This window comes from Cucurbita pepo, chromosome LG20 (genome assembly GCF_002806865.2).
Source record: "Cucurbita pepo subsp. pepo cultivar mu-cu-16 chromosome LG20, ASM280686v2, whole genome shotgun sequence".
NCBI classification, from domain to species: domain Eukaryota; kingdom Viridiplantae; phylum Streptophyta; class Magnoliopsida; order Cucurbitales; family Cucurbitaceae; genus Cucurbita; species Cucurbita pepo.
In genome coordinates, this window is record NC_036657.1 from 4472933 (window position 1) to 4497181 (window position 24249).

General features: G+C 38.1%; 2 protein-coding genes across 2 annotated transcripts; one reads left to right on the plus strand and one right to left on the minus strand.

Annotated features, from left to right (window-relative positions):
* Positions 1 to 1995: 1995 nt before the first annotated feature.
* Positions 1996 to 5574, minus strand: LOC111783571 (subtilisin-like protease SBT5.4). Its single transcript, XM_023664498.1, has 9 exons — positions 5500 to 5574; positions 5305 to 5414; positions 5124 to 5221; positions 4878 to 5042; positions 4138 to 4249; positions 3491 to 4043; positions 3022 to 3362; positions 2826 to 2940; positions 1996 to 2754 (listed from the first exon to the last, which is right to left on the minus strand). Exons 1-9 carry the CDS (start codon positions 5572 to 5574, stop codon positions 1996 to 1998), a joined length of 2328 nt encoding a protein of 775 aa, XP_023520266.1.
* A 7560-nt stretch (positions 5575 to 13134) lies between these two features.
* LOC111782724 (glucan endo-1,3-beta-glucosidase 5-like) lies at positions 13135 to 21332 on the plus strand. The gene is made up of 2 exons (XM_023663516.1): positions 13135 to 13662; positions 19815 to 21332. The coding sequence occupies exons 1-2, from the start codon at positions 13319 to 13321 to the stop codon at positions 20905 to 20907; spliced, it is 1437 nt and encodes a 478-aa protein (XP_023519284.1). The 5' UTR covers positions 13135 to 13318; the 3' UTR covers positions 20908 to 21332.
* The last annotated feature ends 2917 nt before the right edge of the window (positions 21333 to 24249 follow it).

Genomic DNA, 24249 nt, shown 5'->3' on the forward strand with positions numbered 1-24249 from the left:
GCTAACCAGGTAAGTGACCTTATTATCGGCATGATTATATTTGATGTTGACACGTGCCTCGTGGTTTTGTACGTGTGATATATATTGATATGTGTGAATTATTTGTGGATCGATATGTTTATGATATGTTATAATATGTGAATTGTATGATAATAATTACAATACGATGTGTTCAATGCTATGTTTGAGATAGGATACGAGAATGATGCACAAAACAAAATGTAACAATAGGAGTAAGATACGTTCATGAAACATTAAGGTTAGGTTACATACTGAAGTGCTATGGATATGAGAGATTGATAAAAGAATACAGTAAGGTTATGAGTAGAAAAAAACAGGTGTGTGATAAATTGATAGAACGATAGCATTAGGATATGTTCTTGTGATGATATGACTAAGGTACGTTCATGTAACAACATGACTGTGATAGATATAATAACGTTAAGACTATGATAAGTTAGGGAACGATATGACCACGTAGTGTTTACGATATGATATGATTATGATACAAATGTAAATGACGGATATATACATGTTGTCATATATATGAAATATGTTATGGTACGAGATATATGATAAATTGACATGTTTATGATATGATATATTGTGATGCAATATGTTATGGTATGATATGAATGACATGAAATCACGATAAATGACATAAAATATAACCCCGTTAAAATTATATATGATATGAGAACTGAAGAATGAGAAACGATATGATATGAATGATGAACGATACGTGAAATGATATGAAAAACGATATGATATGTACAGAACACTAGCAGGGTTGTATTAAATGATAATGAAAACGGAAAAATGTTGGGACCTCATGCATTATGTGTGCTCATGCATTGGAGGATACCTTTATTCCATCACGAGGGTACGGACGAGTACATCCATTAGGCAGGCAAAGTATCGTTATATTTTACTTAATGCCGCCATGACGGTCATTAATTCTAATGGGTGTCCGGCAAAAGTTGAGCTACCAGAGAAGGCTCGACCGATAAGAAAAGGGGTCTAGCGGTGTGCGAACTATCTGATGAGCCCATACTCGTACGTATGGGCTGTGTGTAGAGTATATGGTACACATTCAAGCTTCCCATTAGAATAGTTTCGTAGGAAAAATAGAATAATATGATAGGTTCCGTCATTGCCGCATGTTTTTGCATTTAACTCCAATAGTGGGTCACTATTTCTTAAAATACTCAAGCGCTACCTTTATTTCAAGTTAAGGCCCTGTAATTGTAACTCGAGCACATGCAGGTAGTCGTATTTATTTTCTAGACTTTGTATTTATTTTATTTATTAGTTCATGACTCTTTTTAGTTGAAGATTATATTTTATTAAAGTTTAAATAAATGAAGTATTTATTTTACAAAAGTTTAAATAAATGAAGTATTTTCATATTCAATATTTATGATATGTATACGGAAAGGTTAGATTCTTGCCCGAGAAAGATTAGATTCTTGCCCCCTCTGTACTTGGAAATGAAAACTCGATCCAAGCTCGACCCCTGTCACATTATATTTTGAACTAGGGACTTGCCTCTTTTTTTTCTATCACCCATATCTATCTCTTGGTTGAATTGACCTAGCTTCGATTAAAATACGAATAAGCTCAAAACGGCTAACATGGTGGTAGCAGAAAAATCACCACCCGCAAAGTCTTAATACCATATATGGAGGCTGACGCCTGCCAGTGTTGGAAAGTCAAAGTCTTAATACCATATATGGAGGCTGACGCCTGCCAGTGTTGGAAAGTCAAGAAAGTTGATGTCCTATAGAGAAGCTAGGCTCAGTGAAATAGACCGATAAAAATAAATTGTTTGTTTCAATAATGGGTCATACTAAAACATATGATTAAACTAAAAAAGGAAAAAGCCCAAAATGTTTCAAATAAAAAGAAAAAATTCCTAAGAATTTTGAAATCTAGTAACCCCTCCTAACAAAATCAAAACTTAGAAATCTAGGAACCCCTCCTAACAAAATGGGTTCAGAAAAAGCCGGAAGAAACTACAATTGGACTCCTAACAAAGTGCTTGCCGTCGGTCCAAATCAGCGTGCCGTAACCAATTTGACTATTCGCCATAGCTCCGATCATGGTCAATTCAAACCTCTTCTCCTCTCCAATCTTCTTAAACTTCAAAACGCTTGGCTTCACCGAAACCTTAACTCCTTCCGGCTGCTGAACCCTGACTCTGTAAACCCCCGGCCTGCCAACATTCTTCAACCTTCTAGTAAGGGTGACATTGCCCGTCAAGTTCTGAACCCCAATTGAAGGGTAATTAAAGTTCAAAATAGAACTAGAAATAGGGCATTTGAAATTGCCATCAGCGAATACTCGAAGGTTCTTCTCCTTGTAGCCACTAGCGCAGAGGAATTCCAAGTAATCATTGGGGGAAAGGTCGTAGACAAGGCCGGGGTCGATGGCTCCAGTGGGGCGAATGTGCCCTGACCCAAATATGAAGGGGGTGGCTGGAGCGAAGATAGGGGAGCCGCCGTCGAGCATGATGTTCATTGTGTTGTCACGAATTCTGGCGGAGGTCATTATGGCGGATTTGATGGCGGCAGGGCTCCATTTCGGGTGGAGAGCTTTAAGGAGGCCGACAATGCCAGAGACATGGGGACAGGACATCGAGGTCCCTGACATTGTTATGTATGGAACTGTTCTATTGTCAAATGGCTCCCCTGTTGGGCTCACGGCGCCGGAGAATGCCGCAATTATGTTCACTCCCGGCGCTGTCACATCCGGCTGCAAAGAATTAGAAACTCATGAGCTTTGTTCTTGATAATCTCAAATGGTGTCGTAATTCATAACTAAACCTTGATAATTTCCGGTGAAACCATGTTGGGTCCTCTAGATGAGAAAGCCGCCATTGTCGGAGAAGGTTTGGTATTAACTTTAGACAACGGCGGGATCAAATGCCCCATTGGATTTCTGTAAGTAAAAAAATAAAATAATTAGAGAACCATTCTGACAAAGATTCATAAAGAAAGAAAGAAATTGTAATTTTTTTACTTCGTGGAATTGATGTACGAGGAAACAACTTGGCCGTCGTTGTAACTGATATGGGAAGCTGGAAGAACATGGGGATCGGCGATGATCTCAAATCCACTAAGCCTATCGTTGCAGAGAATCATTCCGACAGCACCAGCGAGGAGGGCTTGCACTCCTTTGTCAACTCTCGAAGAATCCCCTCTCAAGCAAACCAAGATCTTCCCTTTCACTTTAGAATGATCCAAAGTTTTCGGCTTGCAGAGCATGGCATCGTCAGTAGAGGCGGTCGTCGCTTTTGCCTGAGCTCCGGTTATCAATGGGTATAGCTTTCTTCCCGATAATGGTCCCGAAAGGCTCGACCCCTAATCACCAAGAACAAATTTTATGTTCAACCAAAAGTGAGCAAATACAATACATATATTAAAAAAGGCAAATATCTAAATCAAGTGTGTTAAAACTATAATTCACCACTAAATATTTTCAAACAAACCTTGAAGTGTTTCCCATTTCTAAGCTCAATGGGGGCTTGAAATTCACGGTCCAAAGTGCTAGCTCCGACCGTCAAAATCCACGGAGCAGTATTAGAAACAGTCGCCATGCTCGGGCCATCGTTGCCGGCGGAGCACACAACAGGGATTCCTTTCTTCAGTGCATGAAAGGAAGCAATGGCAATGATATCATCATAGTATTCAGCAGGTGGACTGCCGAGGGAAAGCGAAAGGACGTCGACGCCATCGTGGATGGCATGATCAAATGCCTTGGCAATGTCGGCGTCAAAGCAGCCACCAGTGTCGTGGAGCGGCCAGCAGACCTTATAGGCAGCGACGTGGGCCTTGGGAGAGCCGCCCTTGGCAGTTCCGATACCGGACCCAAATACACTAACGCCGGAGACATAGCTACCACCGGCCGTCGACAGCGTGTGGGATCCATGACCTTCGTAGTCGCGCGTGGAGTTGACGATGAATGAGAGTTCTTTCGTTAAATTTTCAGATTTCAAGTACGCAATTACCCCGTGATTGAAATATTTTGCTCCGATTAATTTTCTGTGTTAATCATAATCAAAATTAATGAAGTTAATCACCCTTAATTTGAATTAAAAATAATAATAAAATATCAAATTATGATTAACAATGGTACCGGTTACAAGGCACTGCATCAGGGGTTTTATCCGTGCAGCCTCCTTTCCACCTCGATGGCACACCTCCAACTATGCCATGTTCTCCAAAACTCTTGGACTCCGGCCATACACCTATTCTTTTTTTAACATAAAAAAATATTTAATTTACCTAATATTTTAAAGCGGTATACATGGCTCGGTAACTCGAACAACTCAAATAGAATCTACAATCCAACTCAACCTTTATAATCTAAATTAGGTACGTGGTCAGTAACCCAAACAATCCAACTCAACCTTTATGATCTAATTTAGGTACATGGGTCAGTAACCCCGAATAAAATTTATAATCCAACTAACATTTATGATCTAAATTGGGTACATGGTACATGGTCAGTAACCTAAACAACCGGAATAAAATCTACAATCCAACTAACCTTTGTGATCTAAATTGGGTACATGGGTCGGTAATCCGAACAACCTGAATAAAATCCACAATCTTAACTCAACCTTTATGATCTAGTTTAGGTACATAGTCAATAACCCGAACAACCCAAATAAAATCCACAATCTTAACTCAACCTTTATGATCTAAATTAGGTATATGGGTCGATAACCCAAACAACCCAAATAGAATCCACAATCCAACTTACAACCTGAATAGAATCCACACTGAAACTCAACTTTTATGATCTAAATTAGATATTATGGATTAATCGGTCTATCAGATTATATGAATAATTAAAAGATAATATGTATTTACCAGTGTCAAGATTGGCGATAATAACATTTCGTCCTGATTTAGCCTTCCTCCAAGGAGAAGAAGGGGGACTAACACCATTCTTCTCCAAGTGCATGAACTCCCATGAACGAGTTGTGTGTAATTCTTTCGCTTTGTTTGGCAACACTGCTGCTACTTCCGGGTGCTCTGTCCCATAAATTATTATTAATTATTATTTCAATATATATAAATATATATATATGAAAATTAAAATAATTTGATATTTACTTGCAAGCTTGGTGGCCTCCTCCTCATCTAGAATGGCTGCAAACCCATTTATATGGTTCTTGTAAGAGTAAAAAATGGCATCTTTTGCCTTCCCAGAACTGAAAATTTTCAATTTTTATTAATTCAAAATAATATAATAATAACTAGATTTTCAAATAAATAAATAAATAATCGTTCAAACCTCCCCAAGAAGGATCCGAGCAATTTGTGATGGGAATCGACCGCTCTTTGAAGATCTACGGCTGAAACTTCTAAACCATGTGCATGAGATCCTAATAACACAATATAGGACTGAAATCCAAAAAAAAATTAAAATTAGAGTTCATTTAGTAATACCTAAAAACATAAAAAGAACACAGATTGAATCGAAAAAAACCTTTTTGATAGCAATCGCAGGTGATATTAACCAAAAGAACCCGAACAAAATAAGAACAAAAGTGGGAAAGTTCATCTTTCGTATTTTTACTCTCTCTAAAATTAATGGTCACTCTTCCTCTATTAAATATTAAGAAAATTTTGGGATATCATTAAATTAAAGATATTTATTTGATTATTTTAGTTTTTTTTTTGGTATAATTAAATAATTTTAAATATGAAGAAATAAGATGCGGAAAAAATTGACTGAATTTTCAATTTTTTTGACGGTTGACTCGGCTGATTTAGTTTTGATTGGATTCGTTGCATTTTTATAGGTAAATTTAACAAATTATTTTAATTATTATTTTTGCTTTATTTACTCACTCTTTTCCCTATTTTTTTTATTATTATTTTAATTTGTAAATCTTTTTTTATTTGTTATCTATTTTTTTTACGAATGTTTTTAAATTTTAAATGAGTACTTATTTAAATGTTTAAAGTTTAAATAAAAATGAGAAAATAAATATAATTTCTAAAAAAAACCCAAAAATTCAGATAATAATAAAGTGAGGATTTTTTTTTTTCTTTCAAAATTTTTTATTTTTTAAAATTAAAATATAGGCTAAATTAATTATATAAATAAAACTAAAAACTTTTACTTTGTTTTTTTTTTAAAATATCCTTAATATTTCAATAATATCCTTAAACTTTTCAAAATATTCTTACTATTAATTTGGGATAAAACCTTTGAAATTTAAAAGGTTTTATTAATATCCTTCTATTATTAAAAAAAATAAAAATAAAAATATTTTTATTGTCCGTACCATATTGAAAAAATACCCATAAAACTTTATAAGTACATTAATAATTTTAAATTTTTAGTAAAAAAAAAAAAAAAATTATAGATCAGATACCTTATAGATTATCTACAAATTTTTAATTTTTTCTACAAAATATTAATTTTAAGATTTTGTGGATATTTTTTAAATTAATATTTCATATATTAACTATAAACTCTACTTTTAAAAAATTTTAAGTTGTTTTTGAAGTTTTTAAAAAATTTTAAAAGTTAAATATATTTTTTAAATAAAATTTCAACTATATTTTTTAAAAAGTATATTTTATTTTTCATGGGTATGGTTGATATTAGTGTTGGATTTAATGGAGGAATAATAAATCTATTTTGTAATTTCAATTTAAGCCATAAACTTCTCAAAATACCCTTTTCATCTCTCCTTTAATTACTTAATTAATTAATTAATTTCAGTTTGGTCTGTGTTTTGTCTTTATACGAGATTTGTTTTCCCTTCAAAATCAACGGTCGGGATCTTGTAAAGAAACGGATCACCAGACAAATTTAGTTATGAAATATATTTTATATACCATCCATTTATTATTATTATTTTTTATAATTGGTTGGTAATATATTTCATCTTAGGTTCAGACTGATTTTTTTTTTTTTTTAAGAATTAATTGATAGTATATTTTATCTTATTTTTCAGGATTTTGTTAGCAGTATATTTGGTAAATTTTATCTTATTTTCTTAATTTGGTTAGTAATATATTTTATCTTATTTTTAGAAGTTAGATGATAACTTGTATCTGTTTAACGATTATGAACTGAAGTCTTTTCAACGTGAAACTAACTTCCACTTTCTGACCACATATCAACTACCCAATCAAAATCAATACATACTACCCTATCTTGACTTTTACGACCTTTTCAATTGTCATAGTCATTCCTGCATGTAAGCTTTACCTTTACCTAAAAAATATCGGGATAGTACATGATTTAGTATTTTAAAAGATAATCAGTAAGTTACCCACTATTGGGGTTAGTAATGCAATCATAAAGATAACATGATTGGGACCTATCATTTAAAATCGTGACATGACCTTAGACTCTTTCCAATTTTGGACATGATTAGTTATGTAGTACTTCTCAACACACGACCCACATACGTGCACATGGACTCATAAGGCAGGCTCGTATATGTACCCCTGAGTTTAACTTGGTCGAATGAAATGCATTACACGTCACTAGACGCCTTAGAAAAGGAAGAACTCGCATGATATTATAACGAACATAAATATCGAAGCATGAGTGCACATGACATACATAAATGCATGACGAAAATATGAATGTTATGGATATTCTTAATGAGTGAAGCATCAGTGGTCTAGTGGTAGAATAGTACCCTGTCACGGTACAGACTCGATTAAATCAGTAACTTGAGTTTCCCACAATATCATTTACTTCATAGATGAAACGAAATAGCACTATCAAACTTTCTTTTTTAAAAAATCGACTACATGACTAAAATATGAGTATGTTATGGATATGTCTAATGGTTGAAGCACCAGTGGTCTAGTGGTAGAATAGTACCCTGCCACGGTACAGACCAAATCGACTGCGTGACTCAAATACGAGTATGTTATGGATATGTCTTATGGTTGAAGCACTAGTGGTCTAGTGGTAGAATAGTACCCTGCCACGGTACAGACCAGTGAAGATTAGCTTATCTGAATTTAGAAACTTGAGTTTTTCCCACCATTATTATCGTTTAATTTATAGATGAACACGTATCGAACTTTCTTTTTTTAAAAATCGACTGCGTGACTCAAATACGAGTAAGTTATGGATATGTCTTATGATTGAAGTACTAGTGGTCTAGTGGTAGAATAGTACCCTGCCACGATACAGACTCGGGTTTGATTCTTGACTGGTGCATCTTTTAATCTGAGGATTAGCAATGGCGAAATCAGAAACTATGAGAGTTTCCCACAATTATTATCGTTTAATTTATAGATGACACGAATACTACTATCGAACTTTCTTTTTTTAAAAATCGACTGCATGACTAAAATACAAGTATGTTATAGATATGTCTTATGGTCTAGTGGTAGAATAGTACCCTGCCACGGTACAAATTTGGGTTTGATTCCCGGTTGGTGCATCTTCTAAAGTGAAGAATTGGTAACATGAATTTCCCACAAATATCATTTTAATTTTATAGATGACACGAATATCACTACTGAACTTTCTTTTTTTTTTATAAAAATCAATGACTAAAGTGAAGAAGATTTGCAATGATTTAAATCAGTAACTTGAGACCCCTATCAACCTGTGTCATGTTTTTTTGCTAATTTGAGTAACGAACATGGACTATCTCATTAAAGGCCGAATATCCATATATATCTTTATGGAAGAGAGTCGGCCCACTTTTAGTAGTTCCAGCGAATATGCCTGTTTTAGCCCTACCATCCACCCCTATCATCATAATGCAAAGGGGTACTTTTGAGCTAATGTGTAACGGATCAAAGCGATCATTAGTCAGACTGATCTGTGATTGGTCAAGGCGAGCGAGAGGACACATACCTACTCCATATTCCTTAAATGGGCAAGATTCGAATCCTGCATGCGAGAAGTATAATAGTTTACTGAACAACGACTTAGATCGTTGATTGATTTGTATGGCAATGGAATTGGAGTGAATAGAGCATTACTAAAAAAAAAAAAAAAAAAAAAAAAAAAAAAAAAAAAAAAAAAAAAAAAANAAAAAAAAAAAAAAAAAAAAAAAAAAAAAAAAAAAAAAAAAAAAAAAAGCATCCTATGAGTATACATGACCTCACGACCAAAGAAATAGCTTAGTAGCCACAACGGAATCATTAGTTGGCCTATCTTTGTTAGAATGCTTTCCTTATTCCTTTCCTTAAGCAAAGGAGACAAAGACCTCCCTAACAATTGAATAGCGTAGTTTCTAGCCAAACCAGTATACTGACCGGGGGTGAGCCGATAGGTGAAGAGTCTGAAGAGGTGAGTTGTGTGCTGCTACGCAGCAAACGAGATTCCACCCAAGAATATGTTCATGTTGATTGAGCCCTGCCTATCCACGACTTTAAAACCACACTGAGCTAGCCCCGCGAAGAAATAGGTAGAGGTCTATTTTCCATTAGTCTTTGTAGCAACGAACAGGCAAAAGAGACTACTATTAGCTCGAGGTTGGTTAGACCCACGAGCCTCCATAAGAAAGGTTGAACCACTACTGTAGGAAAGTGAAACCACTGAGGACGAAGTCATTTCAGCTGATTATTATGCAATTCCCCACTAGTTCAATCATTGAATAAAATATCACTTAATTTATAGATGACACGAATAACACTATCGAACTTTCTTTTTTAAAAAATCGACTACATGACTAAAATACGAGTATGTTATGTATATGTCTAATGGTTGAAGCATTAGTGGTTTAGTGGTAGAATAGTACCCTGCCACGGTACATACCTGGGTTTGATTTTCGGCTGGTGCATCTGTAACTTGAGTTTCCCATAATATCACTTAATTTATAGATGACACGAATAACACTATCGAACTTTCTTTCTTTAAAAATCGACTACATGACTAAAATACAAATATGTTATGGATATGTCTAATGGTTGAAGCACCAGTGGTTTAGTGGTAGAATGGTACCTTGCCACGGTATAGACTCGGGTTCAAACTTTTCGATTCATGCTACTCAGCTCGTTTAGGCCACAAGCCCTTGAGGTGGTGGAGAGTCAACACCATGCCTCTGCCTACCATACATTTTGAATAATTTTCAATTCTTCTCAAGTAGAGACCTCGGGCATAGTTTTTTAGTATTTGATTGACACCAAATTCGGTGAGTTTTCATGTTTCATATCAATGAACTTAATTTTCAAGCTACATGCCGAAACTCATATCAAAACTCCGACTTCTGCGATTATGACCCAAATCCTCACCCGACCCTCTTTGAGCTTGTCTTCGACACTTGTGTTGCCTCATTCTCTTAAACCTTGTGCATGTCTCGACTTATCTTCAATGCACACTCTTGGTGTGTTGGATTATGCACCTTTCTCCTTGATCGCATCATGACACTTCTTAGTCTTGACCCGAACGTGACCAAATGAGCGTCACTTGAGGGTCGCCCATTGCCAGTCCTGCGTGTGGGTATCACAACCTACTTTCTCTTAGTGAGATTGTAATACTCTCCCCCACTTAACCTAGTCATCATCCTCGATAACTTTCTTGAAGGCACAATCGTATCGTCGATTGTGACATTTAAAAGTATTTTTATTAATTAAATTAAAAGTATATTACTTTTTCGTATAAGAAAATATTAAATTTTAAAGAGATCATAAATTAATTTTTAATAACTCTTTTATAATGTCCGGTAACTTCTTGAGAGTTATGTTCCATGGCCTCCACGGTAGAAGAGTATTTAGAAAATACTTAGTGAGCTACTGTTAGGGTTCGAAATACGTTCACATATAACATGTATCATGACTGATGTGACCTAAAATTCATGATGGTTTCTTAAGTTATGCTTTCTTTTTTAAGTAGGGTTGGAACCATAATATTTCTCTACACACGGTTCAGGCATATGCACTTGCGCTCACTAGGTAGGGTAGGTTCACTAGGCAGGTTCATTAATGTATCTTTGTCTAACCATGTGTTACTACTGAGGTTGGATCTATTATCTAAAGTCCATAGCACATCTGTCATCTCTTGGGTGACACTTCATCGAGAATGTCGAACACTCTATAACTCATAAATGACATAATGCCTATTGCACTCCTTAAAATTAATAACTTTGATTCAGTATCTGAAGACTCCAACCAAAGCCTTATAGCCACAATCTCCGTACTCATCCCCAAGGTTGGTGAATCTTGCCTTTTGAAATGCTAACTTGTCCAAAACTCCCTTGAAGTAACTCTGTTCGTAGGACGCTTAATTCCTCTGGGTGGTCACCATTGCCTGAATAAGCTATTATGTCTGGGTCTACTACGTGATCTACACGAAGGCATGTACTAATCTGTCTAGGCCGTCTACGTGATCAAAACAAAGACAGACTAGACTTCCAAAGTTATGGTCATGGGAAGCTCGATTATAAGTACCTACTCTTGTATTAGACTTTAAGGTATTTTGTACCCAAGCTTATGGGTAGGGCATCTCAGGTTGCCTTTTTGGCCCTTAACTGATGTTTTGATGATAACAAACCTACCTTCGATTATTAAAAATTATTAGTATTTTGAACGGGCCACATTATAAAGTTGGGAATAATGATTCCAACGTCTTTTCAATTACTCAAATTAGAGCTAAAATGAAGAAGTTACGATCGAAAGAAAAATACCCGACGTGATGATTTGGCGGTTGAATTAACATCATGGACAAATCGAAGTATGACCCTTATAATTTTGGAAGAAAAATTCAGGTAGAATTTTTAATTACTATTAAGAAATGAAAATTAATTATATGTAATATATCATTTGAATTAAAAAAAAAAAAAAATTGTTACTCACATTATTTTTTTATATTATATTATTAGATTTTAAAAATTAATTAGAGCCTCCTATTTATTATTATTATATTATTATATTTATAATAAATTTTAAAATTGGATTGAGATGATTATTTACATGAATTTTTATTATTTTTATATTATTATATTTATAATAAATTTTGAATTTTAATTTTAACCAAGGTTCACATTGGTTTTTATTATTTTTATATTATATTATTATATTTAAAAAAAATATATTGGTTATTATTATATTATTATTATTTATTTTTAATTTCTACTTTGCCACTCTTTTTATGATATTATACAAGAAACCTCTTTTAAAATTTGGTTAACGAGAACTAGGGGTGTACATAGTTCAGGTTGGGGAATTTTTTTGACCCAACTCAAAAGTTCGGGTTGGTTGGATGGGTAACCCAACCCTCTATTTTCAGGTTGGGTTCCAGTTGGGTTGTCAATTTTTTTTTAAGTTTTATTTATCCACAATTTATAATTATTGGGATACTTAGATAAAATATATTAAAAGTTCAGAAACAAACACAAAATGGTAACATATTAACCTAGTTTAGCATAGTTCAACATTGTCATGAAATTAAAAACAACCTATACCAATCTAACCCAAAACTTTTCACAATCCAATCTGGGTTGTCAAAACTTTTCACAATTAGATACCGACATTTTTTGAGAATCGGTTAAAGACTCGGGCGTGAATGCCTCTAATTAAACTGGTCTCATTACCACTCTGGCAAACCCTTTAATATGGAAGGATTTTTCATATATTTTTATATTTTTATTTGGCTCAAGTCAACCCGAAAGTCTTACCCACAAACCCAAGACCGAATCGATTCCATTCGGGTTCAGAAAAATGAATCCAACCCTACCCGAAATGCTAATCCAACCCAACCCACCCTTATAGTTTGGGTTAGGTTGGTCTGGATTGTCGGGTTGTCGGGTTGAATGTACACCCCTAACAAGAATGTAAACCGTAAACCATGAGGCATGAGTAAATTTAAAGGCATCACAATAACTCATGATCATGCTTGAACTTGAACGAAAATGTTTGTCGAAATGAAAATATAGAATAGTTGTTTGAAATTTAAATATGGTCCATGAGGATAAGACATATCTTATGGACGTCCACACATTAATTACTTTATAATATATGATAATACCTTATATTCTTTCAAAAAATAAAGTATTATTAAAATGAAAATGTTTAACTAATTACATCCTTAAAGCATAATTAATTATAATGTCTGGGCCCATAATCAGTGGCATTTATGTAAATATGACAAAATTAAGTTACGAATTTTCTTTCATATCCTTCACTTCGCTTCATCTTCACTCCTCCAGCGGTTACAACTTACAGGCGACATTCCTCCGTCGCCTTCCACCGATTTTTACAGCCTTGCATCTCCGCCGCCGCCGCGACCGCCGCCGTTGTTGGAGTTCTCTACGTCCTTATCAACTTCTCGAGCTATTTTTAGCATTTAGGTTCAAAAAATCGTAAAATCTCAAATGACGGAACCTAGATTCCAAGTAGTATTCCTGTATTCGATTCTACTTTTCGGTTCATTTTTGGTGGTGGATTCCGGCATTGGAGTGAACTGGGGCACGATTTCGTTCCACAAGCTGAAGCCGTCCACCGTGGTTGATCTCTTGAAACGCAACAGGATTGAGAAAGTGAAACTGTTTGAGGCAGACCCGAGTGTGCTGAAGGCTTTAATGGGGACTGGGATCCAAGTTATAGTTGGAATCCCTAACGAGATGCTCGCTTCTTTGAGCTCGTCTTCGCTTGCCTCGGATCTATGGGTTCGTCAGAATGTGTCTTCGTATGTTGTTAAAGGGGGCGCCGACATCAGGTGCGTTGTTGGTTAATTATTCCATTTCTTGTGGAGCTCTCTAGTTTGGACGTTGATTACTTTGTTTTCTGCAAATTTGTGGTGTGGTTCTTGTTGTGCGAGGGTTTTGTTAGTTCTGCTGAAGGTAGTGATTGAAAATGAAAATAAGCATAGTTTGGAGGACCTTCTTCTTGAACAAGGCTTTAGTTGAGTTACTTTCTTCTTCAACTGTAATAAAGGTTCTCTGTTGGTTTACTTATTGGGATAGTACACTGTATATTATGGTACAATATTCTTCCTGATGGGCATTAGGTTTTCTTATTAAAGATAAATAGAATGGTGCATTTTGTGGGTGATTCATCTCTGAATCTGATGGGTAGTATTATTTGTGTGTACTTAAATTGTCTGTCGCTCTAGTTGTTGCTGTTATTGTCTAAGCCCAAATTCATTGCTAGTAAATATTGTCCTCTCTGAATTTTCACTCGTATTTCTCCAATACTTCTCCAAAACAGTTTGCTACGCAGATGTTTCTATACCCTTGTAAAGAGTGTATTCTTCCCTTCCCCAATCAACGTAGGATCTCACAATTCTTTCTCTTCAGGGACCCTAGAGGCCAAGGACAAGAAAATCTGAGGGGTTGACCCTACCATCTATATGGAAATGTAGTTTTGTTGATGCATTCCTCTTGAGAATGAAGAAGAAGGCACTTGTTCCCTTCTCCCATCGAAGTTGGGTCTCACAATCCCCTCTCTCGATGCCCAGTATTCTCGTTGGCACTCGTTCCCTTCTCCAATCGATGTGGGTGTTGAGTTATGGAGTCTGCTCCCTGTATTTATAGCTTGGTCAATGGCTATATCCGGTAAAGCTATATATGGTACATAGCTATATATAGTAGATGGTTAAATCTGGTAAAGCTATATTTAGTAGACTGAACCATATATATATCCCGTCCAGTAAAGCTCTTAAATGTACTTTTCTATTCTCTGTACTCTCTTGTTGTACATGCCTGAAGTCATCAATAAAAAATCCTTTTAGCCAGAGTTCTCCTTGCAACTTCTCTCTATCCTTCTCTTTGTGTTCATCTAGATCGAGCGTGTGCGTTGTTGTGCGATCCTAACAACTGGTATCGATCCTAACAACTGGTATCAGAGCAAGGCAAAATTCACCACGATCTGTGAAGATGGAAAGTTCAAAGATTGGAATTGAGAAGTTCGATGGATCCGATTTCGGTTTCTGGAAGATGCAGATTGAAGATTATCTGTACCAGAAAGATCTTCACGAACCTCTGTTGGGGGTGAAGCCGGATACCATGACCACGGAACAGTGGAAGCTCAAGGATCGACAAGCCTTAGGGATGATCCGGTTGACGCTATCCAGAAACGTGGCGTTTAACATCATCAAGGAGAAGACAACGTCAGATCTGATGAAGGCGCTGTCAAATATGTATGAAAAACCGTCGGCTATGAACAAGGTGTATTTGATGCGTAGATTGTTCAATCTACAGATGTCTGAAGGTGGACGTGTTGCGGATCATATAAATGAATTCAATATGATCATAAGTCAACTGGGTTCGGTGGAAATTAATTTCGAAGATGAAATTAAAGCGTTGATTTTGATGTCATCCTTACCCGAGTCATGGGATACTGTTGTTGCCGCAATCAGCAGTTCCCGAGGATCTGATAAACTGAAGTTTGATGAAATTCGAGATGTAGTTCTCAGCGAAAGTATTCGCAAACGGGAAACTGGAGATTCATCAGGCAATGCTCTCAGTGTTGATCGAAGGGGAAGAAGCAAATCAAAGAGCTCAAACAAACATGGGCGTTCAAAATCAAAGAACCGGGGAAAATCTCCAAACAAACCCAACGTAACGTGTTGGAGCTGTGGGGGAAAAGGACACTTTCGGACAGATTGTACAAAGCTAAAGAAGAAGCAGAATCATAAATCTGAAGATGATGATGATTCTATATACACAACAGAAGATGCTGAGGACGTTTTAATCCTTAGTGTGGATAGCCCAGCTGAATCCTGGATTTTGGATTCAGGTGCATCGTTCCATTCGTCTCCAAGTAAGGAATTGTTTCGAAATTTCAAATCAGGAAATTTCGGGAAGGTGTATCTTGCCGACAATAAAACCTTGGAGATTGAAGGAAAGGGAGATGTCTCCATACAAACTCCAGCAGGAAATCAATGGACATTACAAGATGTCAGATACATTCCTGGTCTCAAGAAGAACCTGATCTCTATTGGTCAGTTGGATAGCACAGGCTATGCAGCAGAGTTTGGAAAGAGTTCCTGGAAGATTGTGAAGGGCGCCATGGTTGTTGCGCGTGGCACAAAATCTGGAACCTTATACACTACTGCAGAGTGTATAAACATGACTGCTGCTGCTGAGAGTGCTTCCAATTCAAGTCTATGGCACAATAGACTTGGACATATGAGCGTCAAAGGAATGAAGATGCTCACTGCGAAAGGAGCTTTAGAAGGCTTAAAATCTGTTGATATGGGTCTTTGTGAGAGCTGCGTTATGGGCAAACAGAAACGAGTTAGTTTCACAAAGGCTGCCAGAGAACCGAAGAAAGTGCGGTTGGAAATGGTCCATACAGACGTCTGGGGACCATCTCCAGTTTCATCACTTGGTGGATCAAGGTACTACGTCACCTTCATCGATGACTTCAGCAGGAAGGTATGGGTTTACTTTCTGAAACATAAGTCAGATGTGTTTACCACCTTCAAGAAGTGGAAAGCTGAAGTTGAAAATCAGACCGGCTTGAAGATCAAATGCCTGAGGTCTGACAATGGAGGAGAGTACAACAAATCAGAGTTTATAACATTTTGTGCAGCTGAGGGAATTAGATTAATAAGAACAATTCCCGGTAAGGCAAGACAAAATGGTATTGCAGAAAGGATGAACAGAACCTTGAATGAGCGAGCAAGAAGCATGAGGATTCATTCTGGATTGCCAAAGGCATTCTGGGCTGATGCTGTGAACACAGCAGCATATTTGATTAATAGAGGGCCGTCAGTACCCTTGAAGTTCAAATTGCCCGAAGAAGTATGGACAGGAAAAGAACTCAAGTACTCTCACTTGAGAACCTTTGGCTGTACTGCATATGTTCATGTTGATCCAGAGAAGAGAGATAAGCTTGATGCTAAGGCTGTGAAATGCTACTTCATAGGCTATGGCTCTGACATGTTCGGGTATAGGTTTTGGGATGAGAAAAATATGAAGATCCTAAGACACTGTGATGTGACCTTTGATGAAAATGTCATGTACAAGGACAGAGAGAAGATAAACTCTGAGACTACGAAGCAAGTGGGAGTTGAATTTGAGTGGCAAGAAAATTCACACAGTGATGGTACAACAGAAGCTCAAGAAACTCCTGATCCTATTGCTGAAGAACCAGACGTGGCTGATCCTATTGCTGAAGAACCAGACGTGGAGCAAGTTGCACCTGAACAGGTGTTGAGAAGATCATCCAGAACTACCAGAGCACCAGACAGATATTCAACCTCATTACACTATCTGTTGCTGACTGACGAAGGAGAACCAGAGTCCTTTGATGAGGCCCTACAAGTGGAAGATTCAACTAAGTGGGAGCAAGCCATGGATGATGAGATGAGCTCACTTGAAAGGAATAATACGTGGGTGCTGACTGAGTTGCCTACAGGAAAGAGAGCTCTGTTGAACAAATGGGTGTTCAAAATCAAGGTTGAACCAGATGGCAGAAGGAGGTTTAAGGCTCGGTTAGTAGTTAAAGGATATTCACAAAGAAAAGGCATTGATTATGCTGAGATCTTTTCTCCAGTTGTGAAATTAACTACTATCCGAATTCTACTGAGTATTGTTGCATCGGAGAATTTGCACCTTGAGCAAATGGATGTAAAAACGGCATTTTTACATGGAGATCTAGACGAGGAGATCTATATGCAACAACCCGAAGGATTTGCAGCTCCAAGCAAGGAGCACATGGTGTGTAAGCTCAATAAGAGCTTGTATGGACTGAAACAAGCACCGAGACAATGGTACAAGAAGTTTGACTCCTTCATGAGCAAGAGTGGTTTCCACAGAAGTGAAAAGGATCAGTGTTGCTACCTCAAGAAATACACTGATTCTTATGTGTTTCTACTCCTGTATGTGGATGATATACTAATTGCTGGATCAAGTATGAGGGAGATAAACCACCTGAAGGCAAGCTTGTCTTCAGTATTTGAGATGAAAGATTTAGGTGCAGCGAAGCAGATCCTTGGGATGAGGATTTCTCGAGATAGATCTGCTGGCACATTAAATCTATCCCAAGAGCAGTACATTGAGAAGGTGTTGTCCAAATTCAAGATGAATAACGCTAAACCCAGGACTACCCCCTTGGCAAATCATATTAAATTGTCAAAGGGGCAATCTCCCAAGACAGTTGAGGAACGTGAGCACATGGCATCAGTTCCGTACGCTTCTGCAGTTGGGAGTTTGATGTATGCTATGGTCTGCACTAGACCTGACATAACACATGCAGTGGGAGTTGTTAGCAAGTACATGGCAAATCCAGGGAAGGAACATTGGGAAGCTGTGAAGTGGCTTCTAAGATATCTGAGAGGTACATCCAATACTACACTTTGTTATGGCAATGGCAAAGTAGTTCTGCAAGGTTTTGTGGATGCTGATCTGAGTGGAGATGTAGACTCCAGCAAGAGCACATCTGGGTATATCTACACTATAGATGGAACAGCAGTGAGTTGGATGTCTAAGCTTCAGAAATGCGTTGCTCTTTCATCTACTGAAGCTGAGTACGTGGCCATAGCTGAAGCTGGAAAGGAGATGATATGGATGACAGACTATCTAGAAGAATTAGGCCGGAAGCAGTGCAAGAAGATCCTTTATACAGATAGTCAGAGTGCCATACAGTTGGTGAAAAACCCAGTCTATCATTCAAGAACAAAACACATTAGAAGACGGTACCATTTCACTCGCAGGTTAGTGGAAGAAGGCGATATGTGTTTGGAGAAGATAGAGGGTGCAAAGAATCCAGCAGACATGTTGACAAAATGTGTTGATGTTGGAAAATTAAAGCTATGCAAAGCCCTAATTGGTATGGTGTAGGATCAGTCTCCAAGTGGGAGAATTGTTGAGTTATGGAGTCTGCTCCCTGTATTTATAGCTTGGTCAATGGCTATATCCGGTAAAGCTATATATGGTACATAGCTATATATAGTAGATGGTTAAATCTGGTAAAGCTATATTTAGTAGACTGAACCATATATATATCCCGTCCAGTAAAGCTCTTAAATGTACTTTTCTATTCTCTGTACTCTCTTGTTGTACATGCCTGAAGTCATCAATAAAAATCCTTTTAGCCAGAGTTCTCCTTGCAACTTCTCTCTATCCTTCTCTTTGTGTTCATCTAGATCGAGCGTGTGCGTTGTTGTGCGATCCTAACAGTGGGATCTTACAATCCACCTCCTTTGGGGCCAGCATCCTCGCTGGCACTCGTTCCCTTTTCTAATCGATGTGGGATCTCACAATCTACCCCCTTCGAGGCAAGCATCCTCGCTAGCACCCGTTCCCTTCTCCAATGAATGTGGGATCTCACAATCCACCCCCTTTGGGTTCCAGCGTCCTCGCTGACATACCGCCTTGTGTCCACCCTCTAAGGGTGTGGAAACCCGAATCATGGGAACCCTCTCCCTAGCAGATGCATTTTAAAAACCTTGAGAGAAAACCCGAATGAAAAAACACAAAGTAGACAATATCTGCTAGCAGTGGGCTTAGACTTGAGCTGTTACATTACATTGGTCTTTAGCCTTTTAATCTGATGCAGTGTCCCCCACACTTGCATATTCCGTTTAGTCTTTCCTTGAATCTTGAATACCAGGCCTCTAAAAATTTGAAGTTGGTAGTTTCTTTCTATAAGTGGTAGCGATAGAGGTATGCTACAAGAATTAAGAAGTTGCATTTTAATTCAAGAGAAGGAAGAATTCTAAAATTGAATGTCAGTGTCACCTGATGCTTCATACTCATATTTGGAGTCAGTAACAATAAAATAAATCATGGATAGTCATAACTTACTGTTATTCTCGTCTTACCATCTCTAGTATGTGTATCAATTTTCCCAATGAGACCCAAATGCACTTGGAGAAATGGTTCAAGATTGCTTACTTTTACTGCACACTTTATGGTTCAGGTATGTTGCAGTAGGAAATGAGCCATTTCTCACCAGTTACAATGGAGAGTATCAGTCATACATCATGCCTGCTTTGCTCAATTTACAACAATCTTTAGCGAAAGCAAATCTTGCAAGCTATGTGAAGTTAGTTGTCCCTTGCAATGCTGATGCATACGAGTCTTCGCTTCCTTCACAGGGAGCGTTCAGGCCCGACTTGACTCAAATTATGACTCAACTCGTTTCGTTTCTCAACTCAAATGGCTCCCCATTTGTTGTGAATATCTATCCATTTTTGAGCCTCTATGCGAATTCTGACTTCCCACAAGACTACGCGTTTTTTGAAGGGACTACCCATGCTGTCACTGATGGAAGTAATGTTTACTATAATGCATTTGATGGAAACTATGACACTTTGGTATCAGCTCTCACTAAAATTGGGTATGGACAGATGCCAATCGTTATAGGCGAGGTGGGTTGGCCCACGGATGGAGCCATGGGTGCGAATCTCACAGCTGCGAGAGTCTTCAACCAAGGCCTGGTTAATCATGTTCTAACCAACAAAGGAACCCCTTTGAGGCCAGGTGTGCCTCCCATGGACGTGTATCTTTTCAGCCTACTTGATGAAGGGGCAAAGAGTGTGCTTCCAGGGAATTTTGAGAGGCATTGGGGTCTTTTTTCTTTTGATGGCCAAGCTAAATATCCTCTAAACCTTGGTTTAGGCAATAAGGTACTGAAAAATGCAAAAAATGTGGAGTATCTTCCTTCTAGATGGTGCATTGCAAATCCGTTCAGGGATTTAACCGATGTGACGAATCACATAAAGGTAGCATGTAGCGTTGCGGATTGCTCGATGCTCGACTATGGTGGATCGTGCAATGGTATTGGTGCGAAGGGGAATATCTCATATGCATTTAACAGCTACTATCAGCTACAAATGCAGAACGAGAAGAGCTGTGAGTTTGATGGCCTTGGCTTGATCACGTTCCTAGATCCCTCCATTGGCGAGTGTAGGTTCCTTGTTGGCGTCACTGATAATCGTTCACTCAGTTCTCGACCCACGGCGCTCGCCTGGGTATCGGTAGTATGGTTTTTCTGTACTCTGGTACTTTGAAAACTGGTTGAGAGAGTTTTCCAGGGTTGTCCATTGAATCTTTAAGGTATAGTTGGGGTTATAGATAGTAAATAATAGGCATTAGTGTTAGAATGTAAGCATATTAGAGGAAATTATTTTAGGTTAAGTATTCATTTGATTGTGTTCTAGAACAGAAAGTTGACATGCGAGCATAAATGTATTATTCATTCAATTTGATTTTGTTCATCATGTATCTTCATCTACTTGTCTCGAATGAGGAGGGGATTATCCATTAGACGCGCATTACAACGGAGAGTTGTATGCTGCGTTTGAGAAGGATGAATCGCTCCCGAAAAGGAATCTATTGATTCTCTCCCAATTGGTTGGACCGTAGGTGCGATGATTTACTTCACGGGCGAGGTCTCTGGTTCAAGTCCAGGATGGCCCAGCTACGCCAAGGAAAAGAATAAAAGAATAGAAGAAGCATCTGACTCCTTCAGAGAATGAGGGATCGAGTGCAGAATATTCTTTCTCCATTAGATAAATAAGGCTGAGGATGAGATTATATTCTCCGTCCTCGTCCAAGTCTAAATCCTTGTCCCCGCTTGGTTTCATATATATTTTTTCAACTTATATTAATATATATATATATCATAAAAAATAAGTTGGATAATTTTGAGATTCTAACGGTAATATTTAAATTAAAGTGTAGATTTTTTTTTTAATTATTAAAGAGTATGTTATAATATTAGAATTTTTTAGAAAATTTTTAAAAATTGTTAAAAGACTACGTTAATTTGCCATAACCTTCTCTTCATTGAGCATCAACGTCTCCTCGTCAACCATCAGTTTGGGCTCTTGATCATGTGTGAGTGTGAGTTTTGTTTCCTCATCGCGCTTCTTCTTGCCGCACTCTACTACATAGTGCTTGTATTTTCTATAAAAGTAACTCTTTATCATACTCTTGTCCTTTCAAGGGTTGACATTGTCATGATTTGTGAGGTATTGTCATGACCTCATCTGCCACCACGTCCGCGGCCACACCCACAACCTTAACTTTCTTTGTTGTGGCCGTCATGTCCATTCATATCTGAAAAGGAAGAATCAGTTGCATCTTTCCTTTTCGTCCATGTAGGCCACTTCTCATGTGTCAGTAAGAGATGTTTCTCCTTCTCTTTATCATCATAGCCACGAAGACGACCTTATTGCCTAAAAAAATGGATGTTACTGACGATCATCGTCAACTGCATTGCAAAGTTGTCTATTGACTTACCATTCTTCATGTAGATAGCCTCTACATCATTCTTCAAGGTTAACACTTTTGCTTCCTTGACACGTTCCGCAGCTACATGCATTGTTTGTAGTGTCTCCCATGCTGCCTTTGCCAAGTCATTCTCTACCAACATGAGAAGGCCATCCTCCGAGACTGCTTGGCAGATGGCGGCAAGAGTCATCCTGTCCTTACGCTCCTCAACATTACCATGAATGATGACATCCCACACACCTTGTGCATGTAACGTCATATCTCCTCTGAAGACATTTGTTTCGGCATCCTAGCTCTGATACCAATCGTTGGTTTTGACCCACGAACAAAATATACCGAACCAAATAAATAAAACAGAAAGAATAACTTTCGAGGTCATTTCACTCACATGGTCATATAAAGGATGGTTTCTTCACTCACATGGTCATTTCACTAAAATGCTCCCTACCAACTTATCTCAGTCTTTCCCCTCTCACACCAAAAACTAGTAAAATGAAAAGGTGTGAGTGGTTGGGATCTATAATTTTTACCGACAGCTCTTGTTCAACGATTCGCTCGACTCCTCTACAAAGTTTTGTTAATAATATGGTGGAATACCTCCGTGTAGGTTCATAACAAACTTCGAGGGATAAGTCAAGTCAATTTCGGAAATAGGATAGAACGTCGGCTAACGCCAACCAAGTAAGTGGCTTTACTATTGGCTCGATCGGAAGACTTGTCATATGTATGACAACACTGCCCAGTAACCCTTGCACGTGTCATTTATGCTTTATGTATTATCATGATTTAGGTGTGGTGGTTTTAGCAAATATTCTCATGGATCAGAGCCCTTTTGGTTGAGCAACCCTGATCCTTTATTTCGATGGCTTCTAAATCCTCTACTCATCTTCTTATCCACCACCACTGCTGGCTTTGACGCCGCACGGACAGTCTCCATGGCTGCCGCAGGCAGAGCCGATTGATTACTCTTCGGCTCCACCCTTTTGGCCTCCAAATCATCCTTTGCAGGCCCATCCTTCGCCATAGTCTATACATACAACCCCACCTTCTCCAACACAATCGGTTTTCCCTTAGTCAACATAACCTCTTTCATTTTCTTCTCAATGAGTCCTTCATCCTTCATACACCCTTCATAGAAACCCTAACCTCAGGATTCTCATCGGCGTGCTCATCGGAAATATATGGAATCTCAACAAGCCCATCGACCTTCTGCAGAGATTTATCTTCGAAATCTGGACACCGCACTGGCCTCTTCACCAACCAAATCGTCGTCACCCTCCTCGCCAAAATCGACTCCTTCGCCCACTGTGGCGATTCTTCTGGCTTCAACACCATCTTCGTCCCTTGCTCTGAGGGATGTGGCTCCCTCTCCGTCCATTGGAACTTCACCACCTGCTCTGGTGCCGACTACTTCTCCACTGGCTCCGCCTACTGTTCCATCGCCGACCTCCACCCCTGGCAATGGTAGTACTGTGAACAAAATTGTTATCTATGGATCTAAATATGTTCAAGATATTCTTACTCGTGCTCATTTACTCTATAGCAAACCAGTCCACAAGGCACAGACCCCACTCCGCCCTTCTCTTTCTTCGTCTGAAATATACCCAAAGTCTGCAATCTCAATTTCTGCCTTTTTTTTTTTTTTCCCTCTCTTGCTCTGACAGTCACCACGTCCACCCTTCCTTCTTCACAGCCACCATTGAACCCTCCCTTTCCCTTTTCTTAGAATAGAGTATCGCCCTAATTCTGAAGCATCTACCTTGCGTCTCTATAGCCTCCAACCCATGGTTGTTTCTCAACACCTGATTGTTGATGGTTCTCTCTTCTCTAATCCTACTCTCTATCGATCTCATGTTGGCGTCTTCTTCGACTTTCCCTTTGACCCGTCAATTTCTATTTTTCCAATTTCTTCCTTCTTTCTTTCTCAGTTTCCATACTCTCTCGTTTCATTCTCATTCTAATTTTAACTACAACTTCTATATCTTCCAAGGTTGGAATTACAGGAATTCTTAAGGGGATTTTCCATTCTCTCTACTTTTTTTTGTTCTCTTTGGAGGCTTGATCAAGGCCCTTCCAATAGCCCTCTCTCTATCCTCACTAGATGTCTCCTCCGAACT

What these genes read in the sequence shown, in the direction of transcription:
- LOC111783571 (XM_023664498.1), bottom strand. Translation starts at nt 5,574, where the DNA reads ATGAACTTTCCCACTTTTGTTCTTATTTTGTTCGGGTTCTTTTGGTTA. An exon ending in CTCGGATCCTTCTTGGGGAG is followed by an intron (nt 5,222 to 5,304) that starts GTTTGAACGATT and finishes GAAAATTTTCAG; the next exon opens with TTCTGGGAAGGCAAAAGATG. An exon ending in GAAATGGGAAACACTTCAAG is followed by an intron (nt 3,363 to 3,490) that starts GTTTGTTTGAAA and finishes CTTGGTGATTAG; the next exon opens with GGGTCGAGCCTTTCGGGACC.
- LOC111782724 (XM_023663516.1), top strand. Translation starts at nt 13,319, where the DNA reads ATGACGGAACCTAGATTCCAAGTAGTATTCCTGTATTCGATTCTACTT. An exon ending in AAAGGGGGCGCCGACATCAG is followed by an intron (nt 13,663 to 19,814) that starts GTGCGTTGTTGG and finishes TTTATGGTTCAG; the next exon opens with GTATGTTGCAGTAGGAAATG.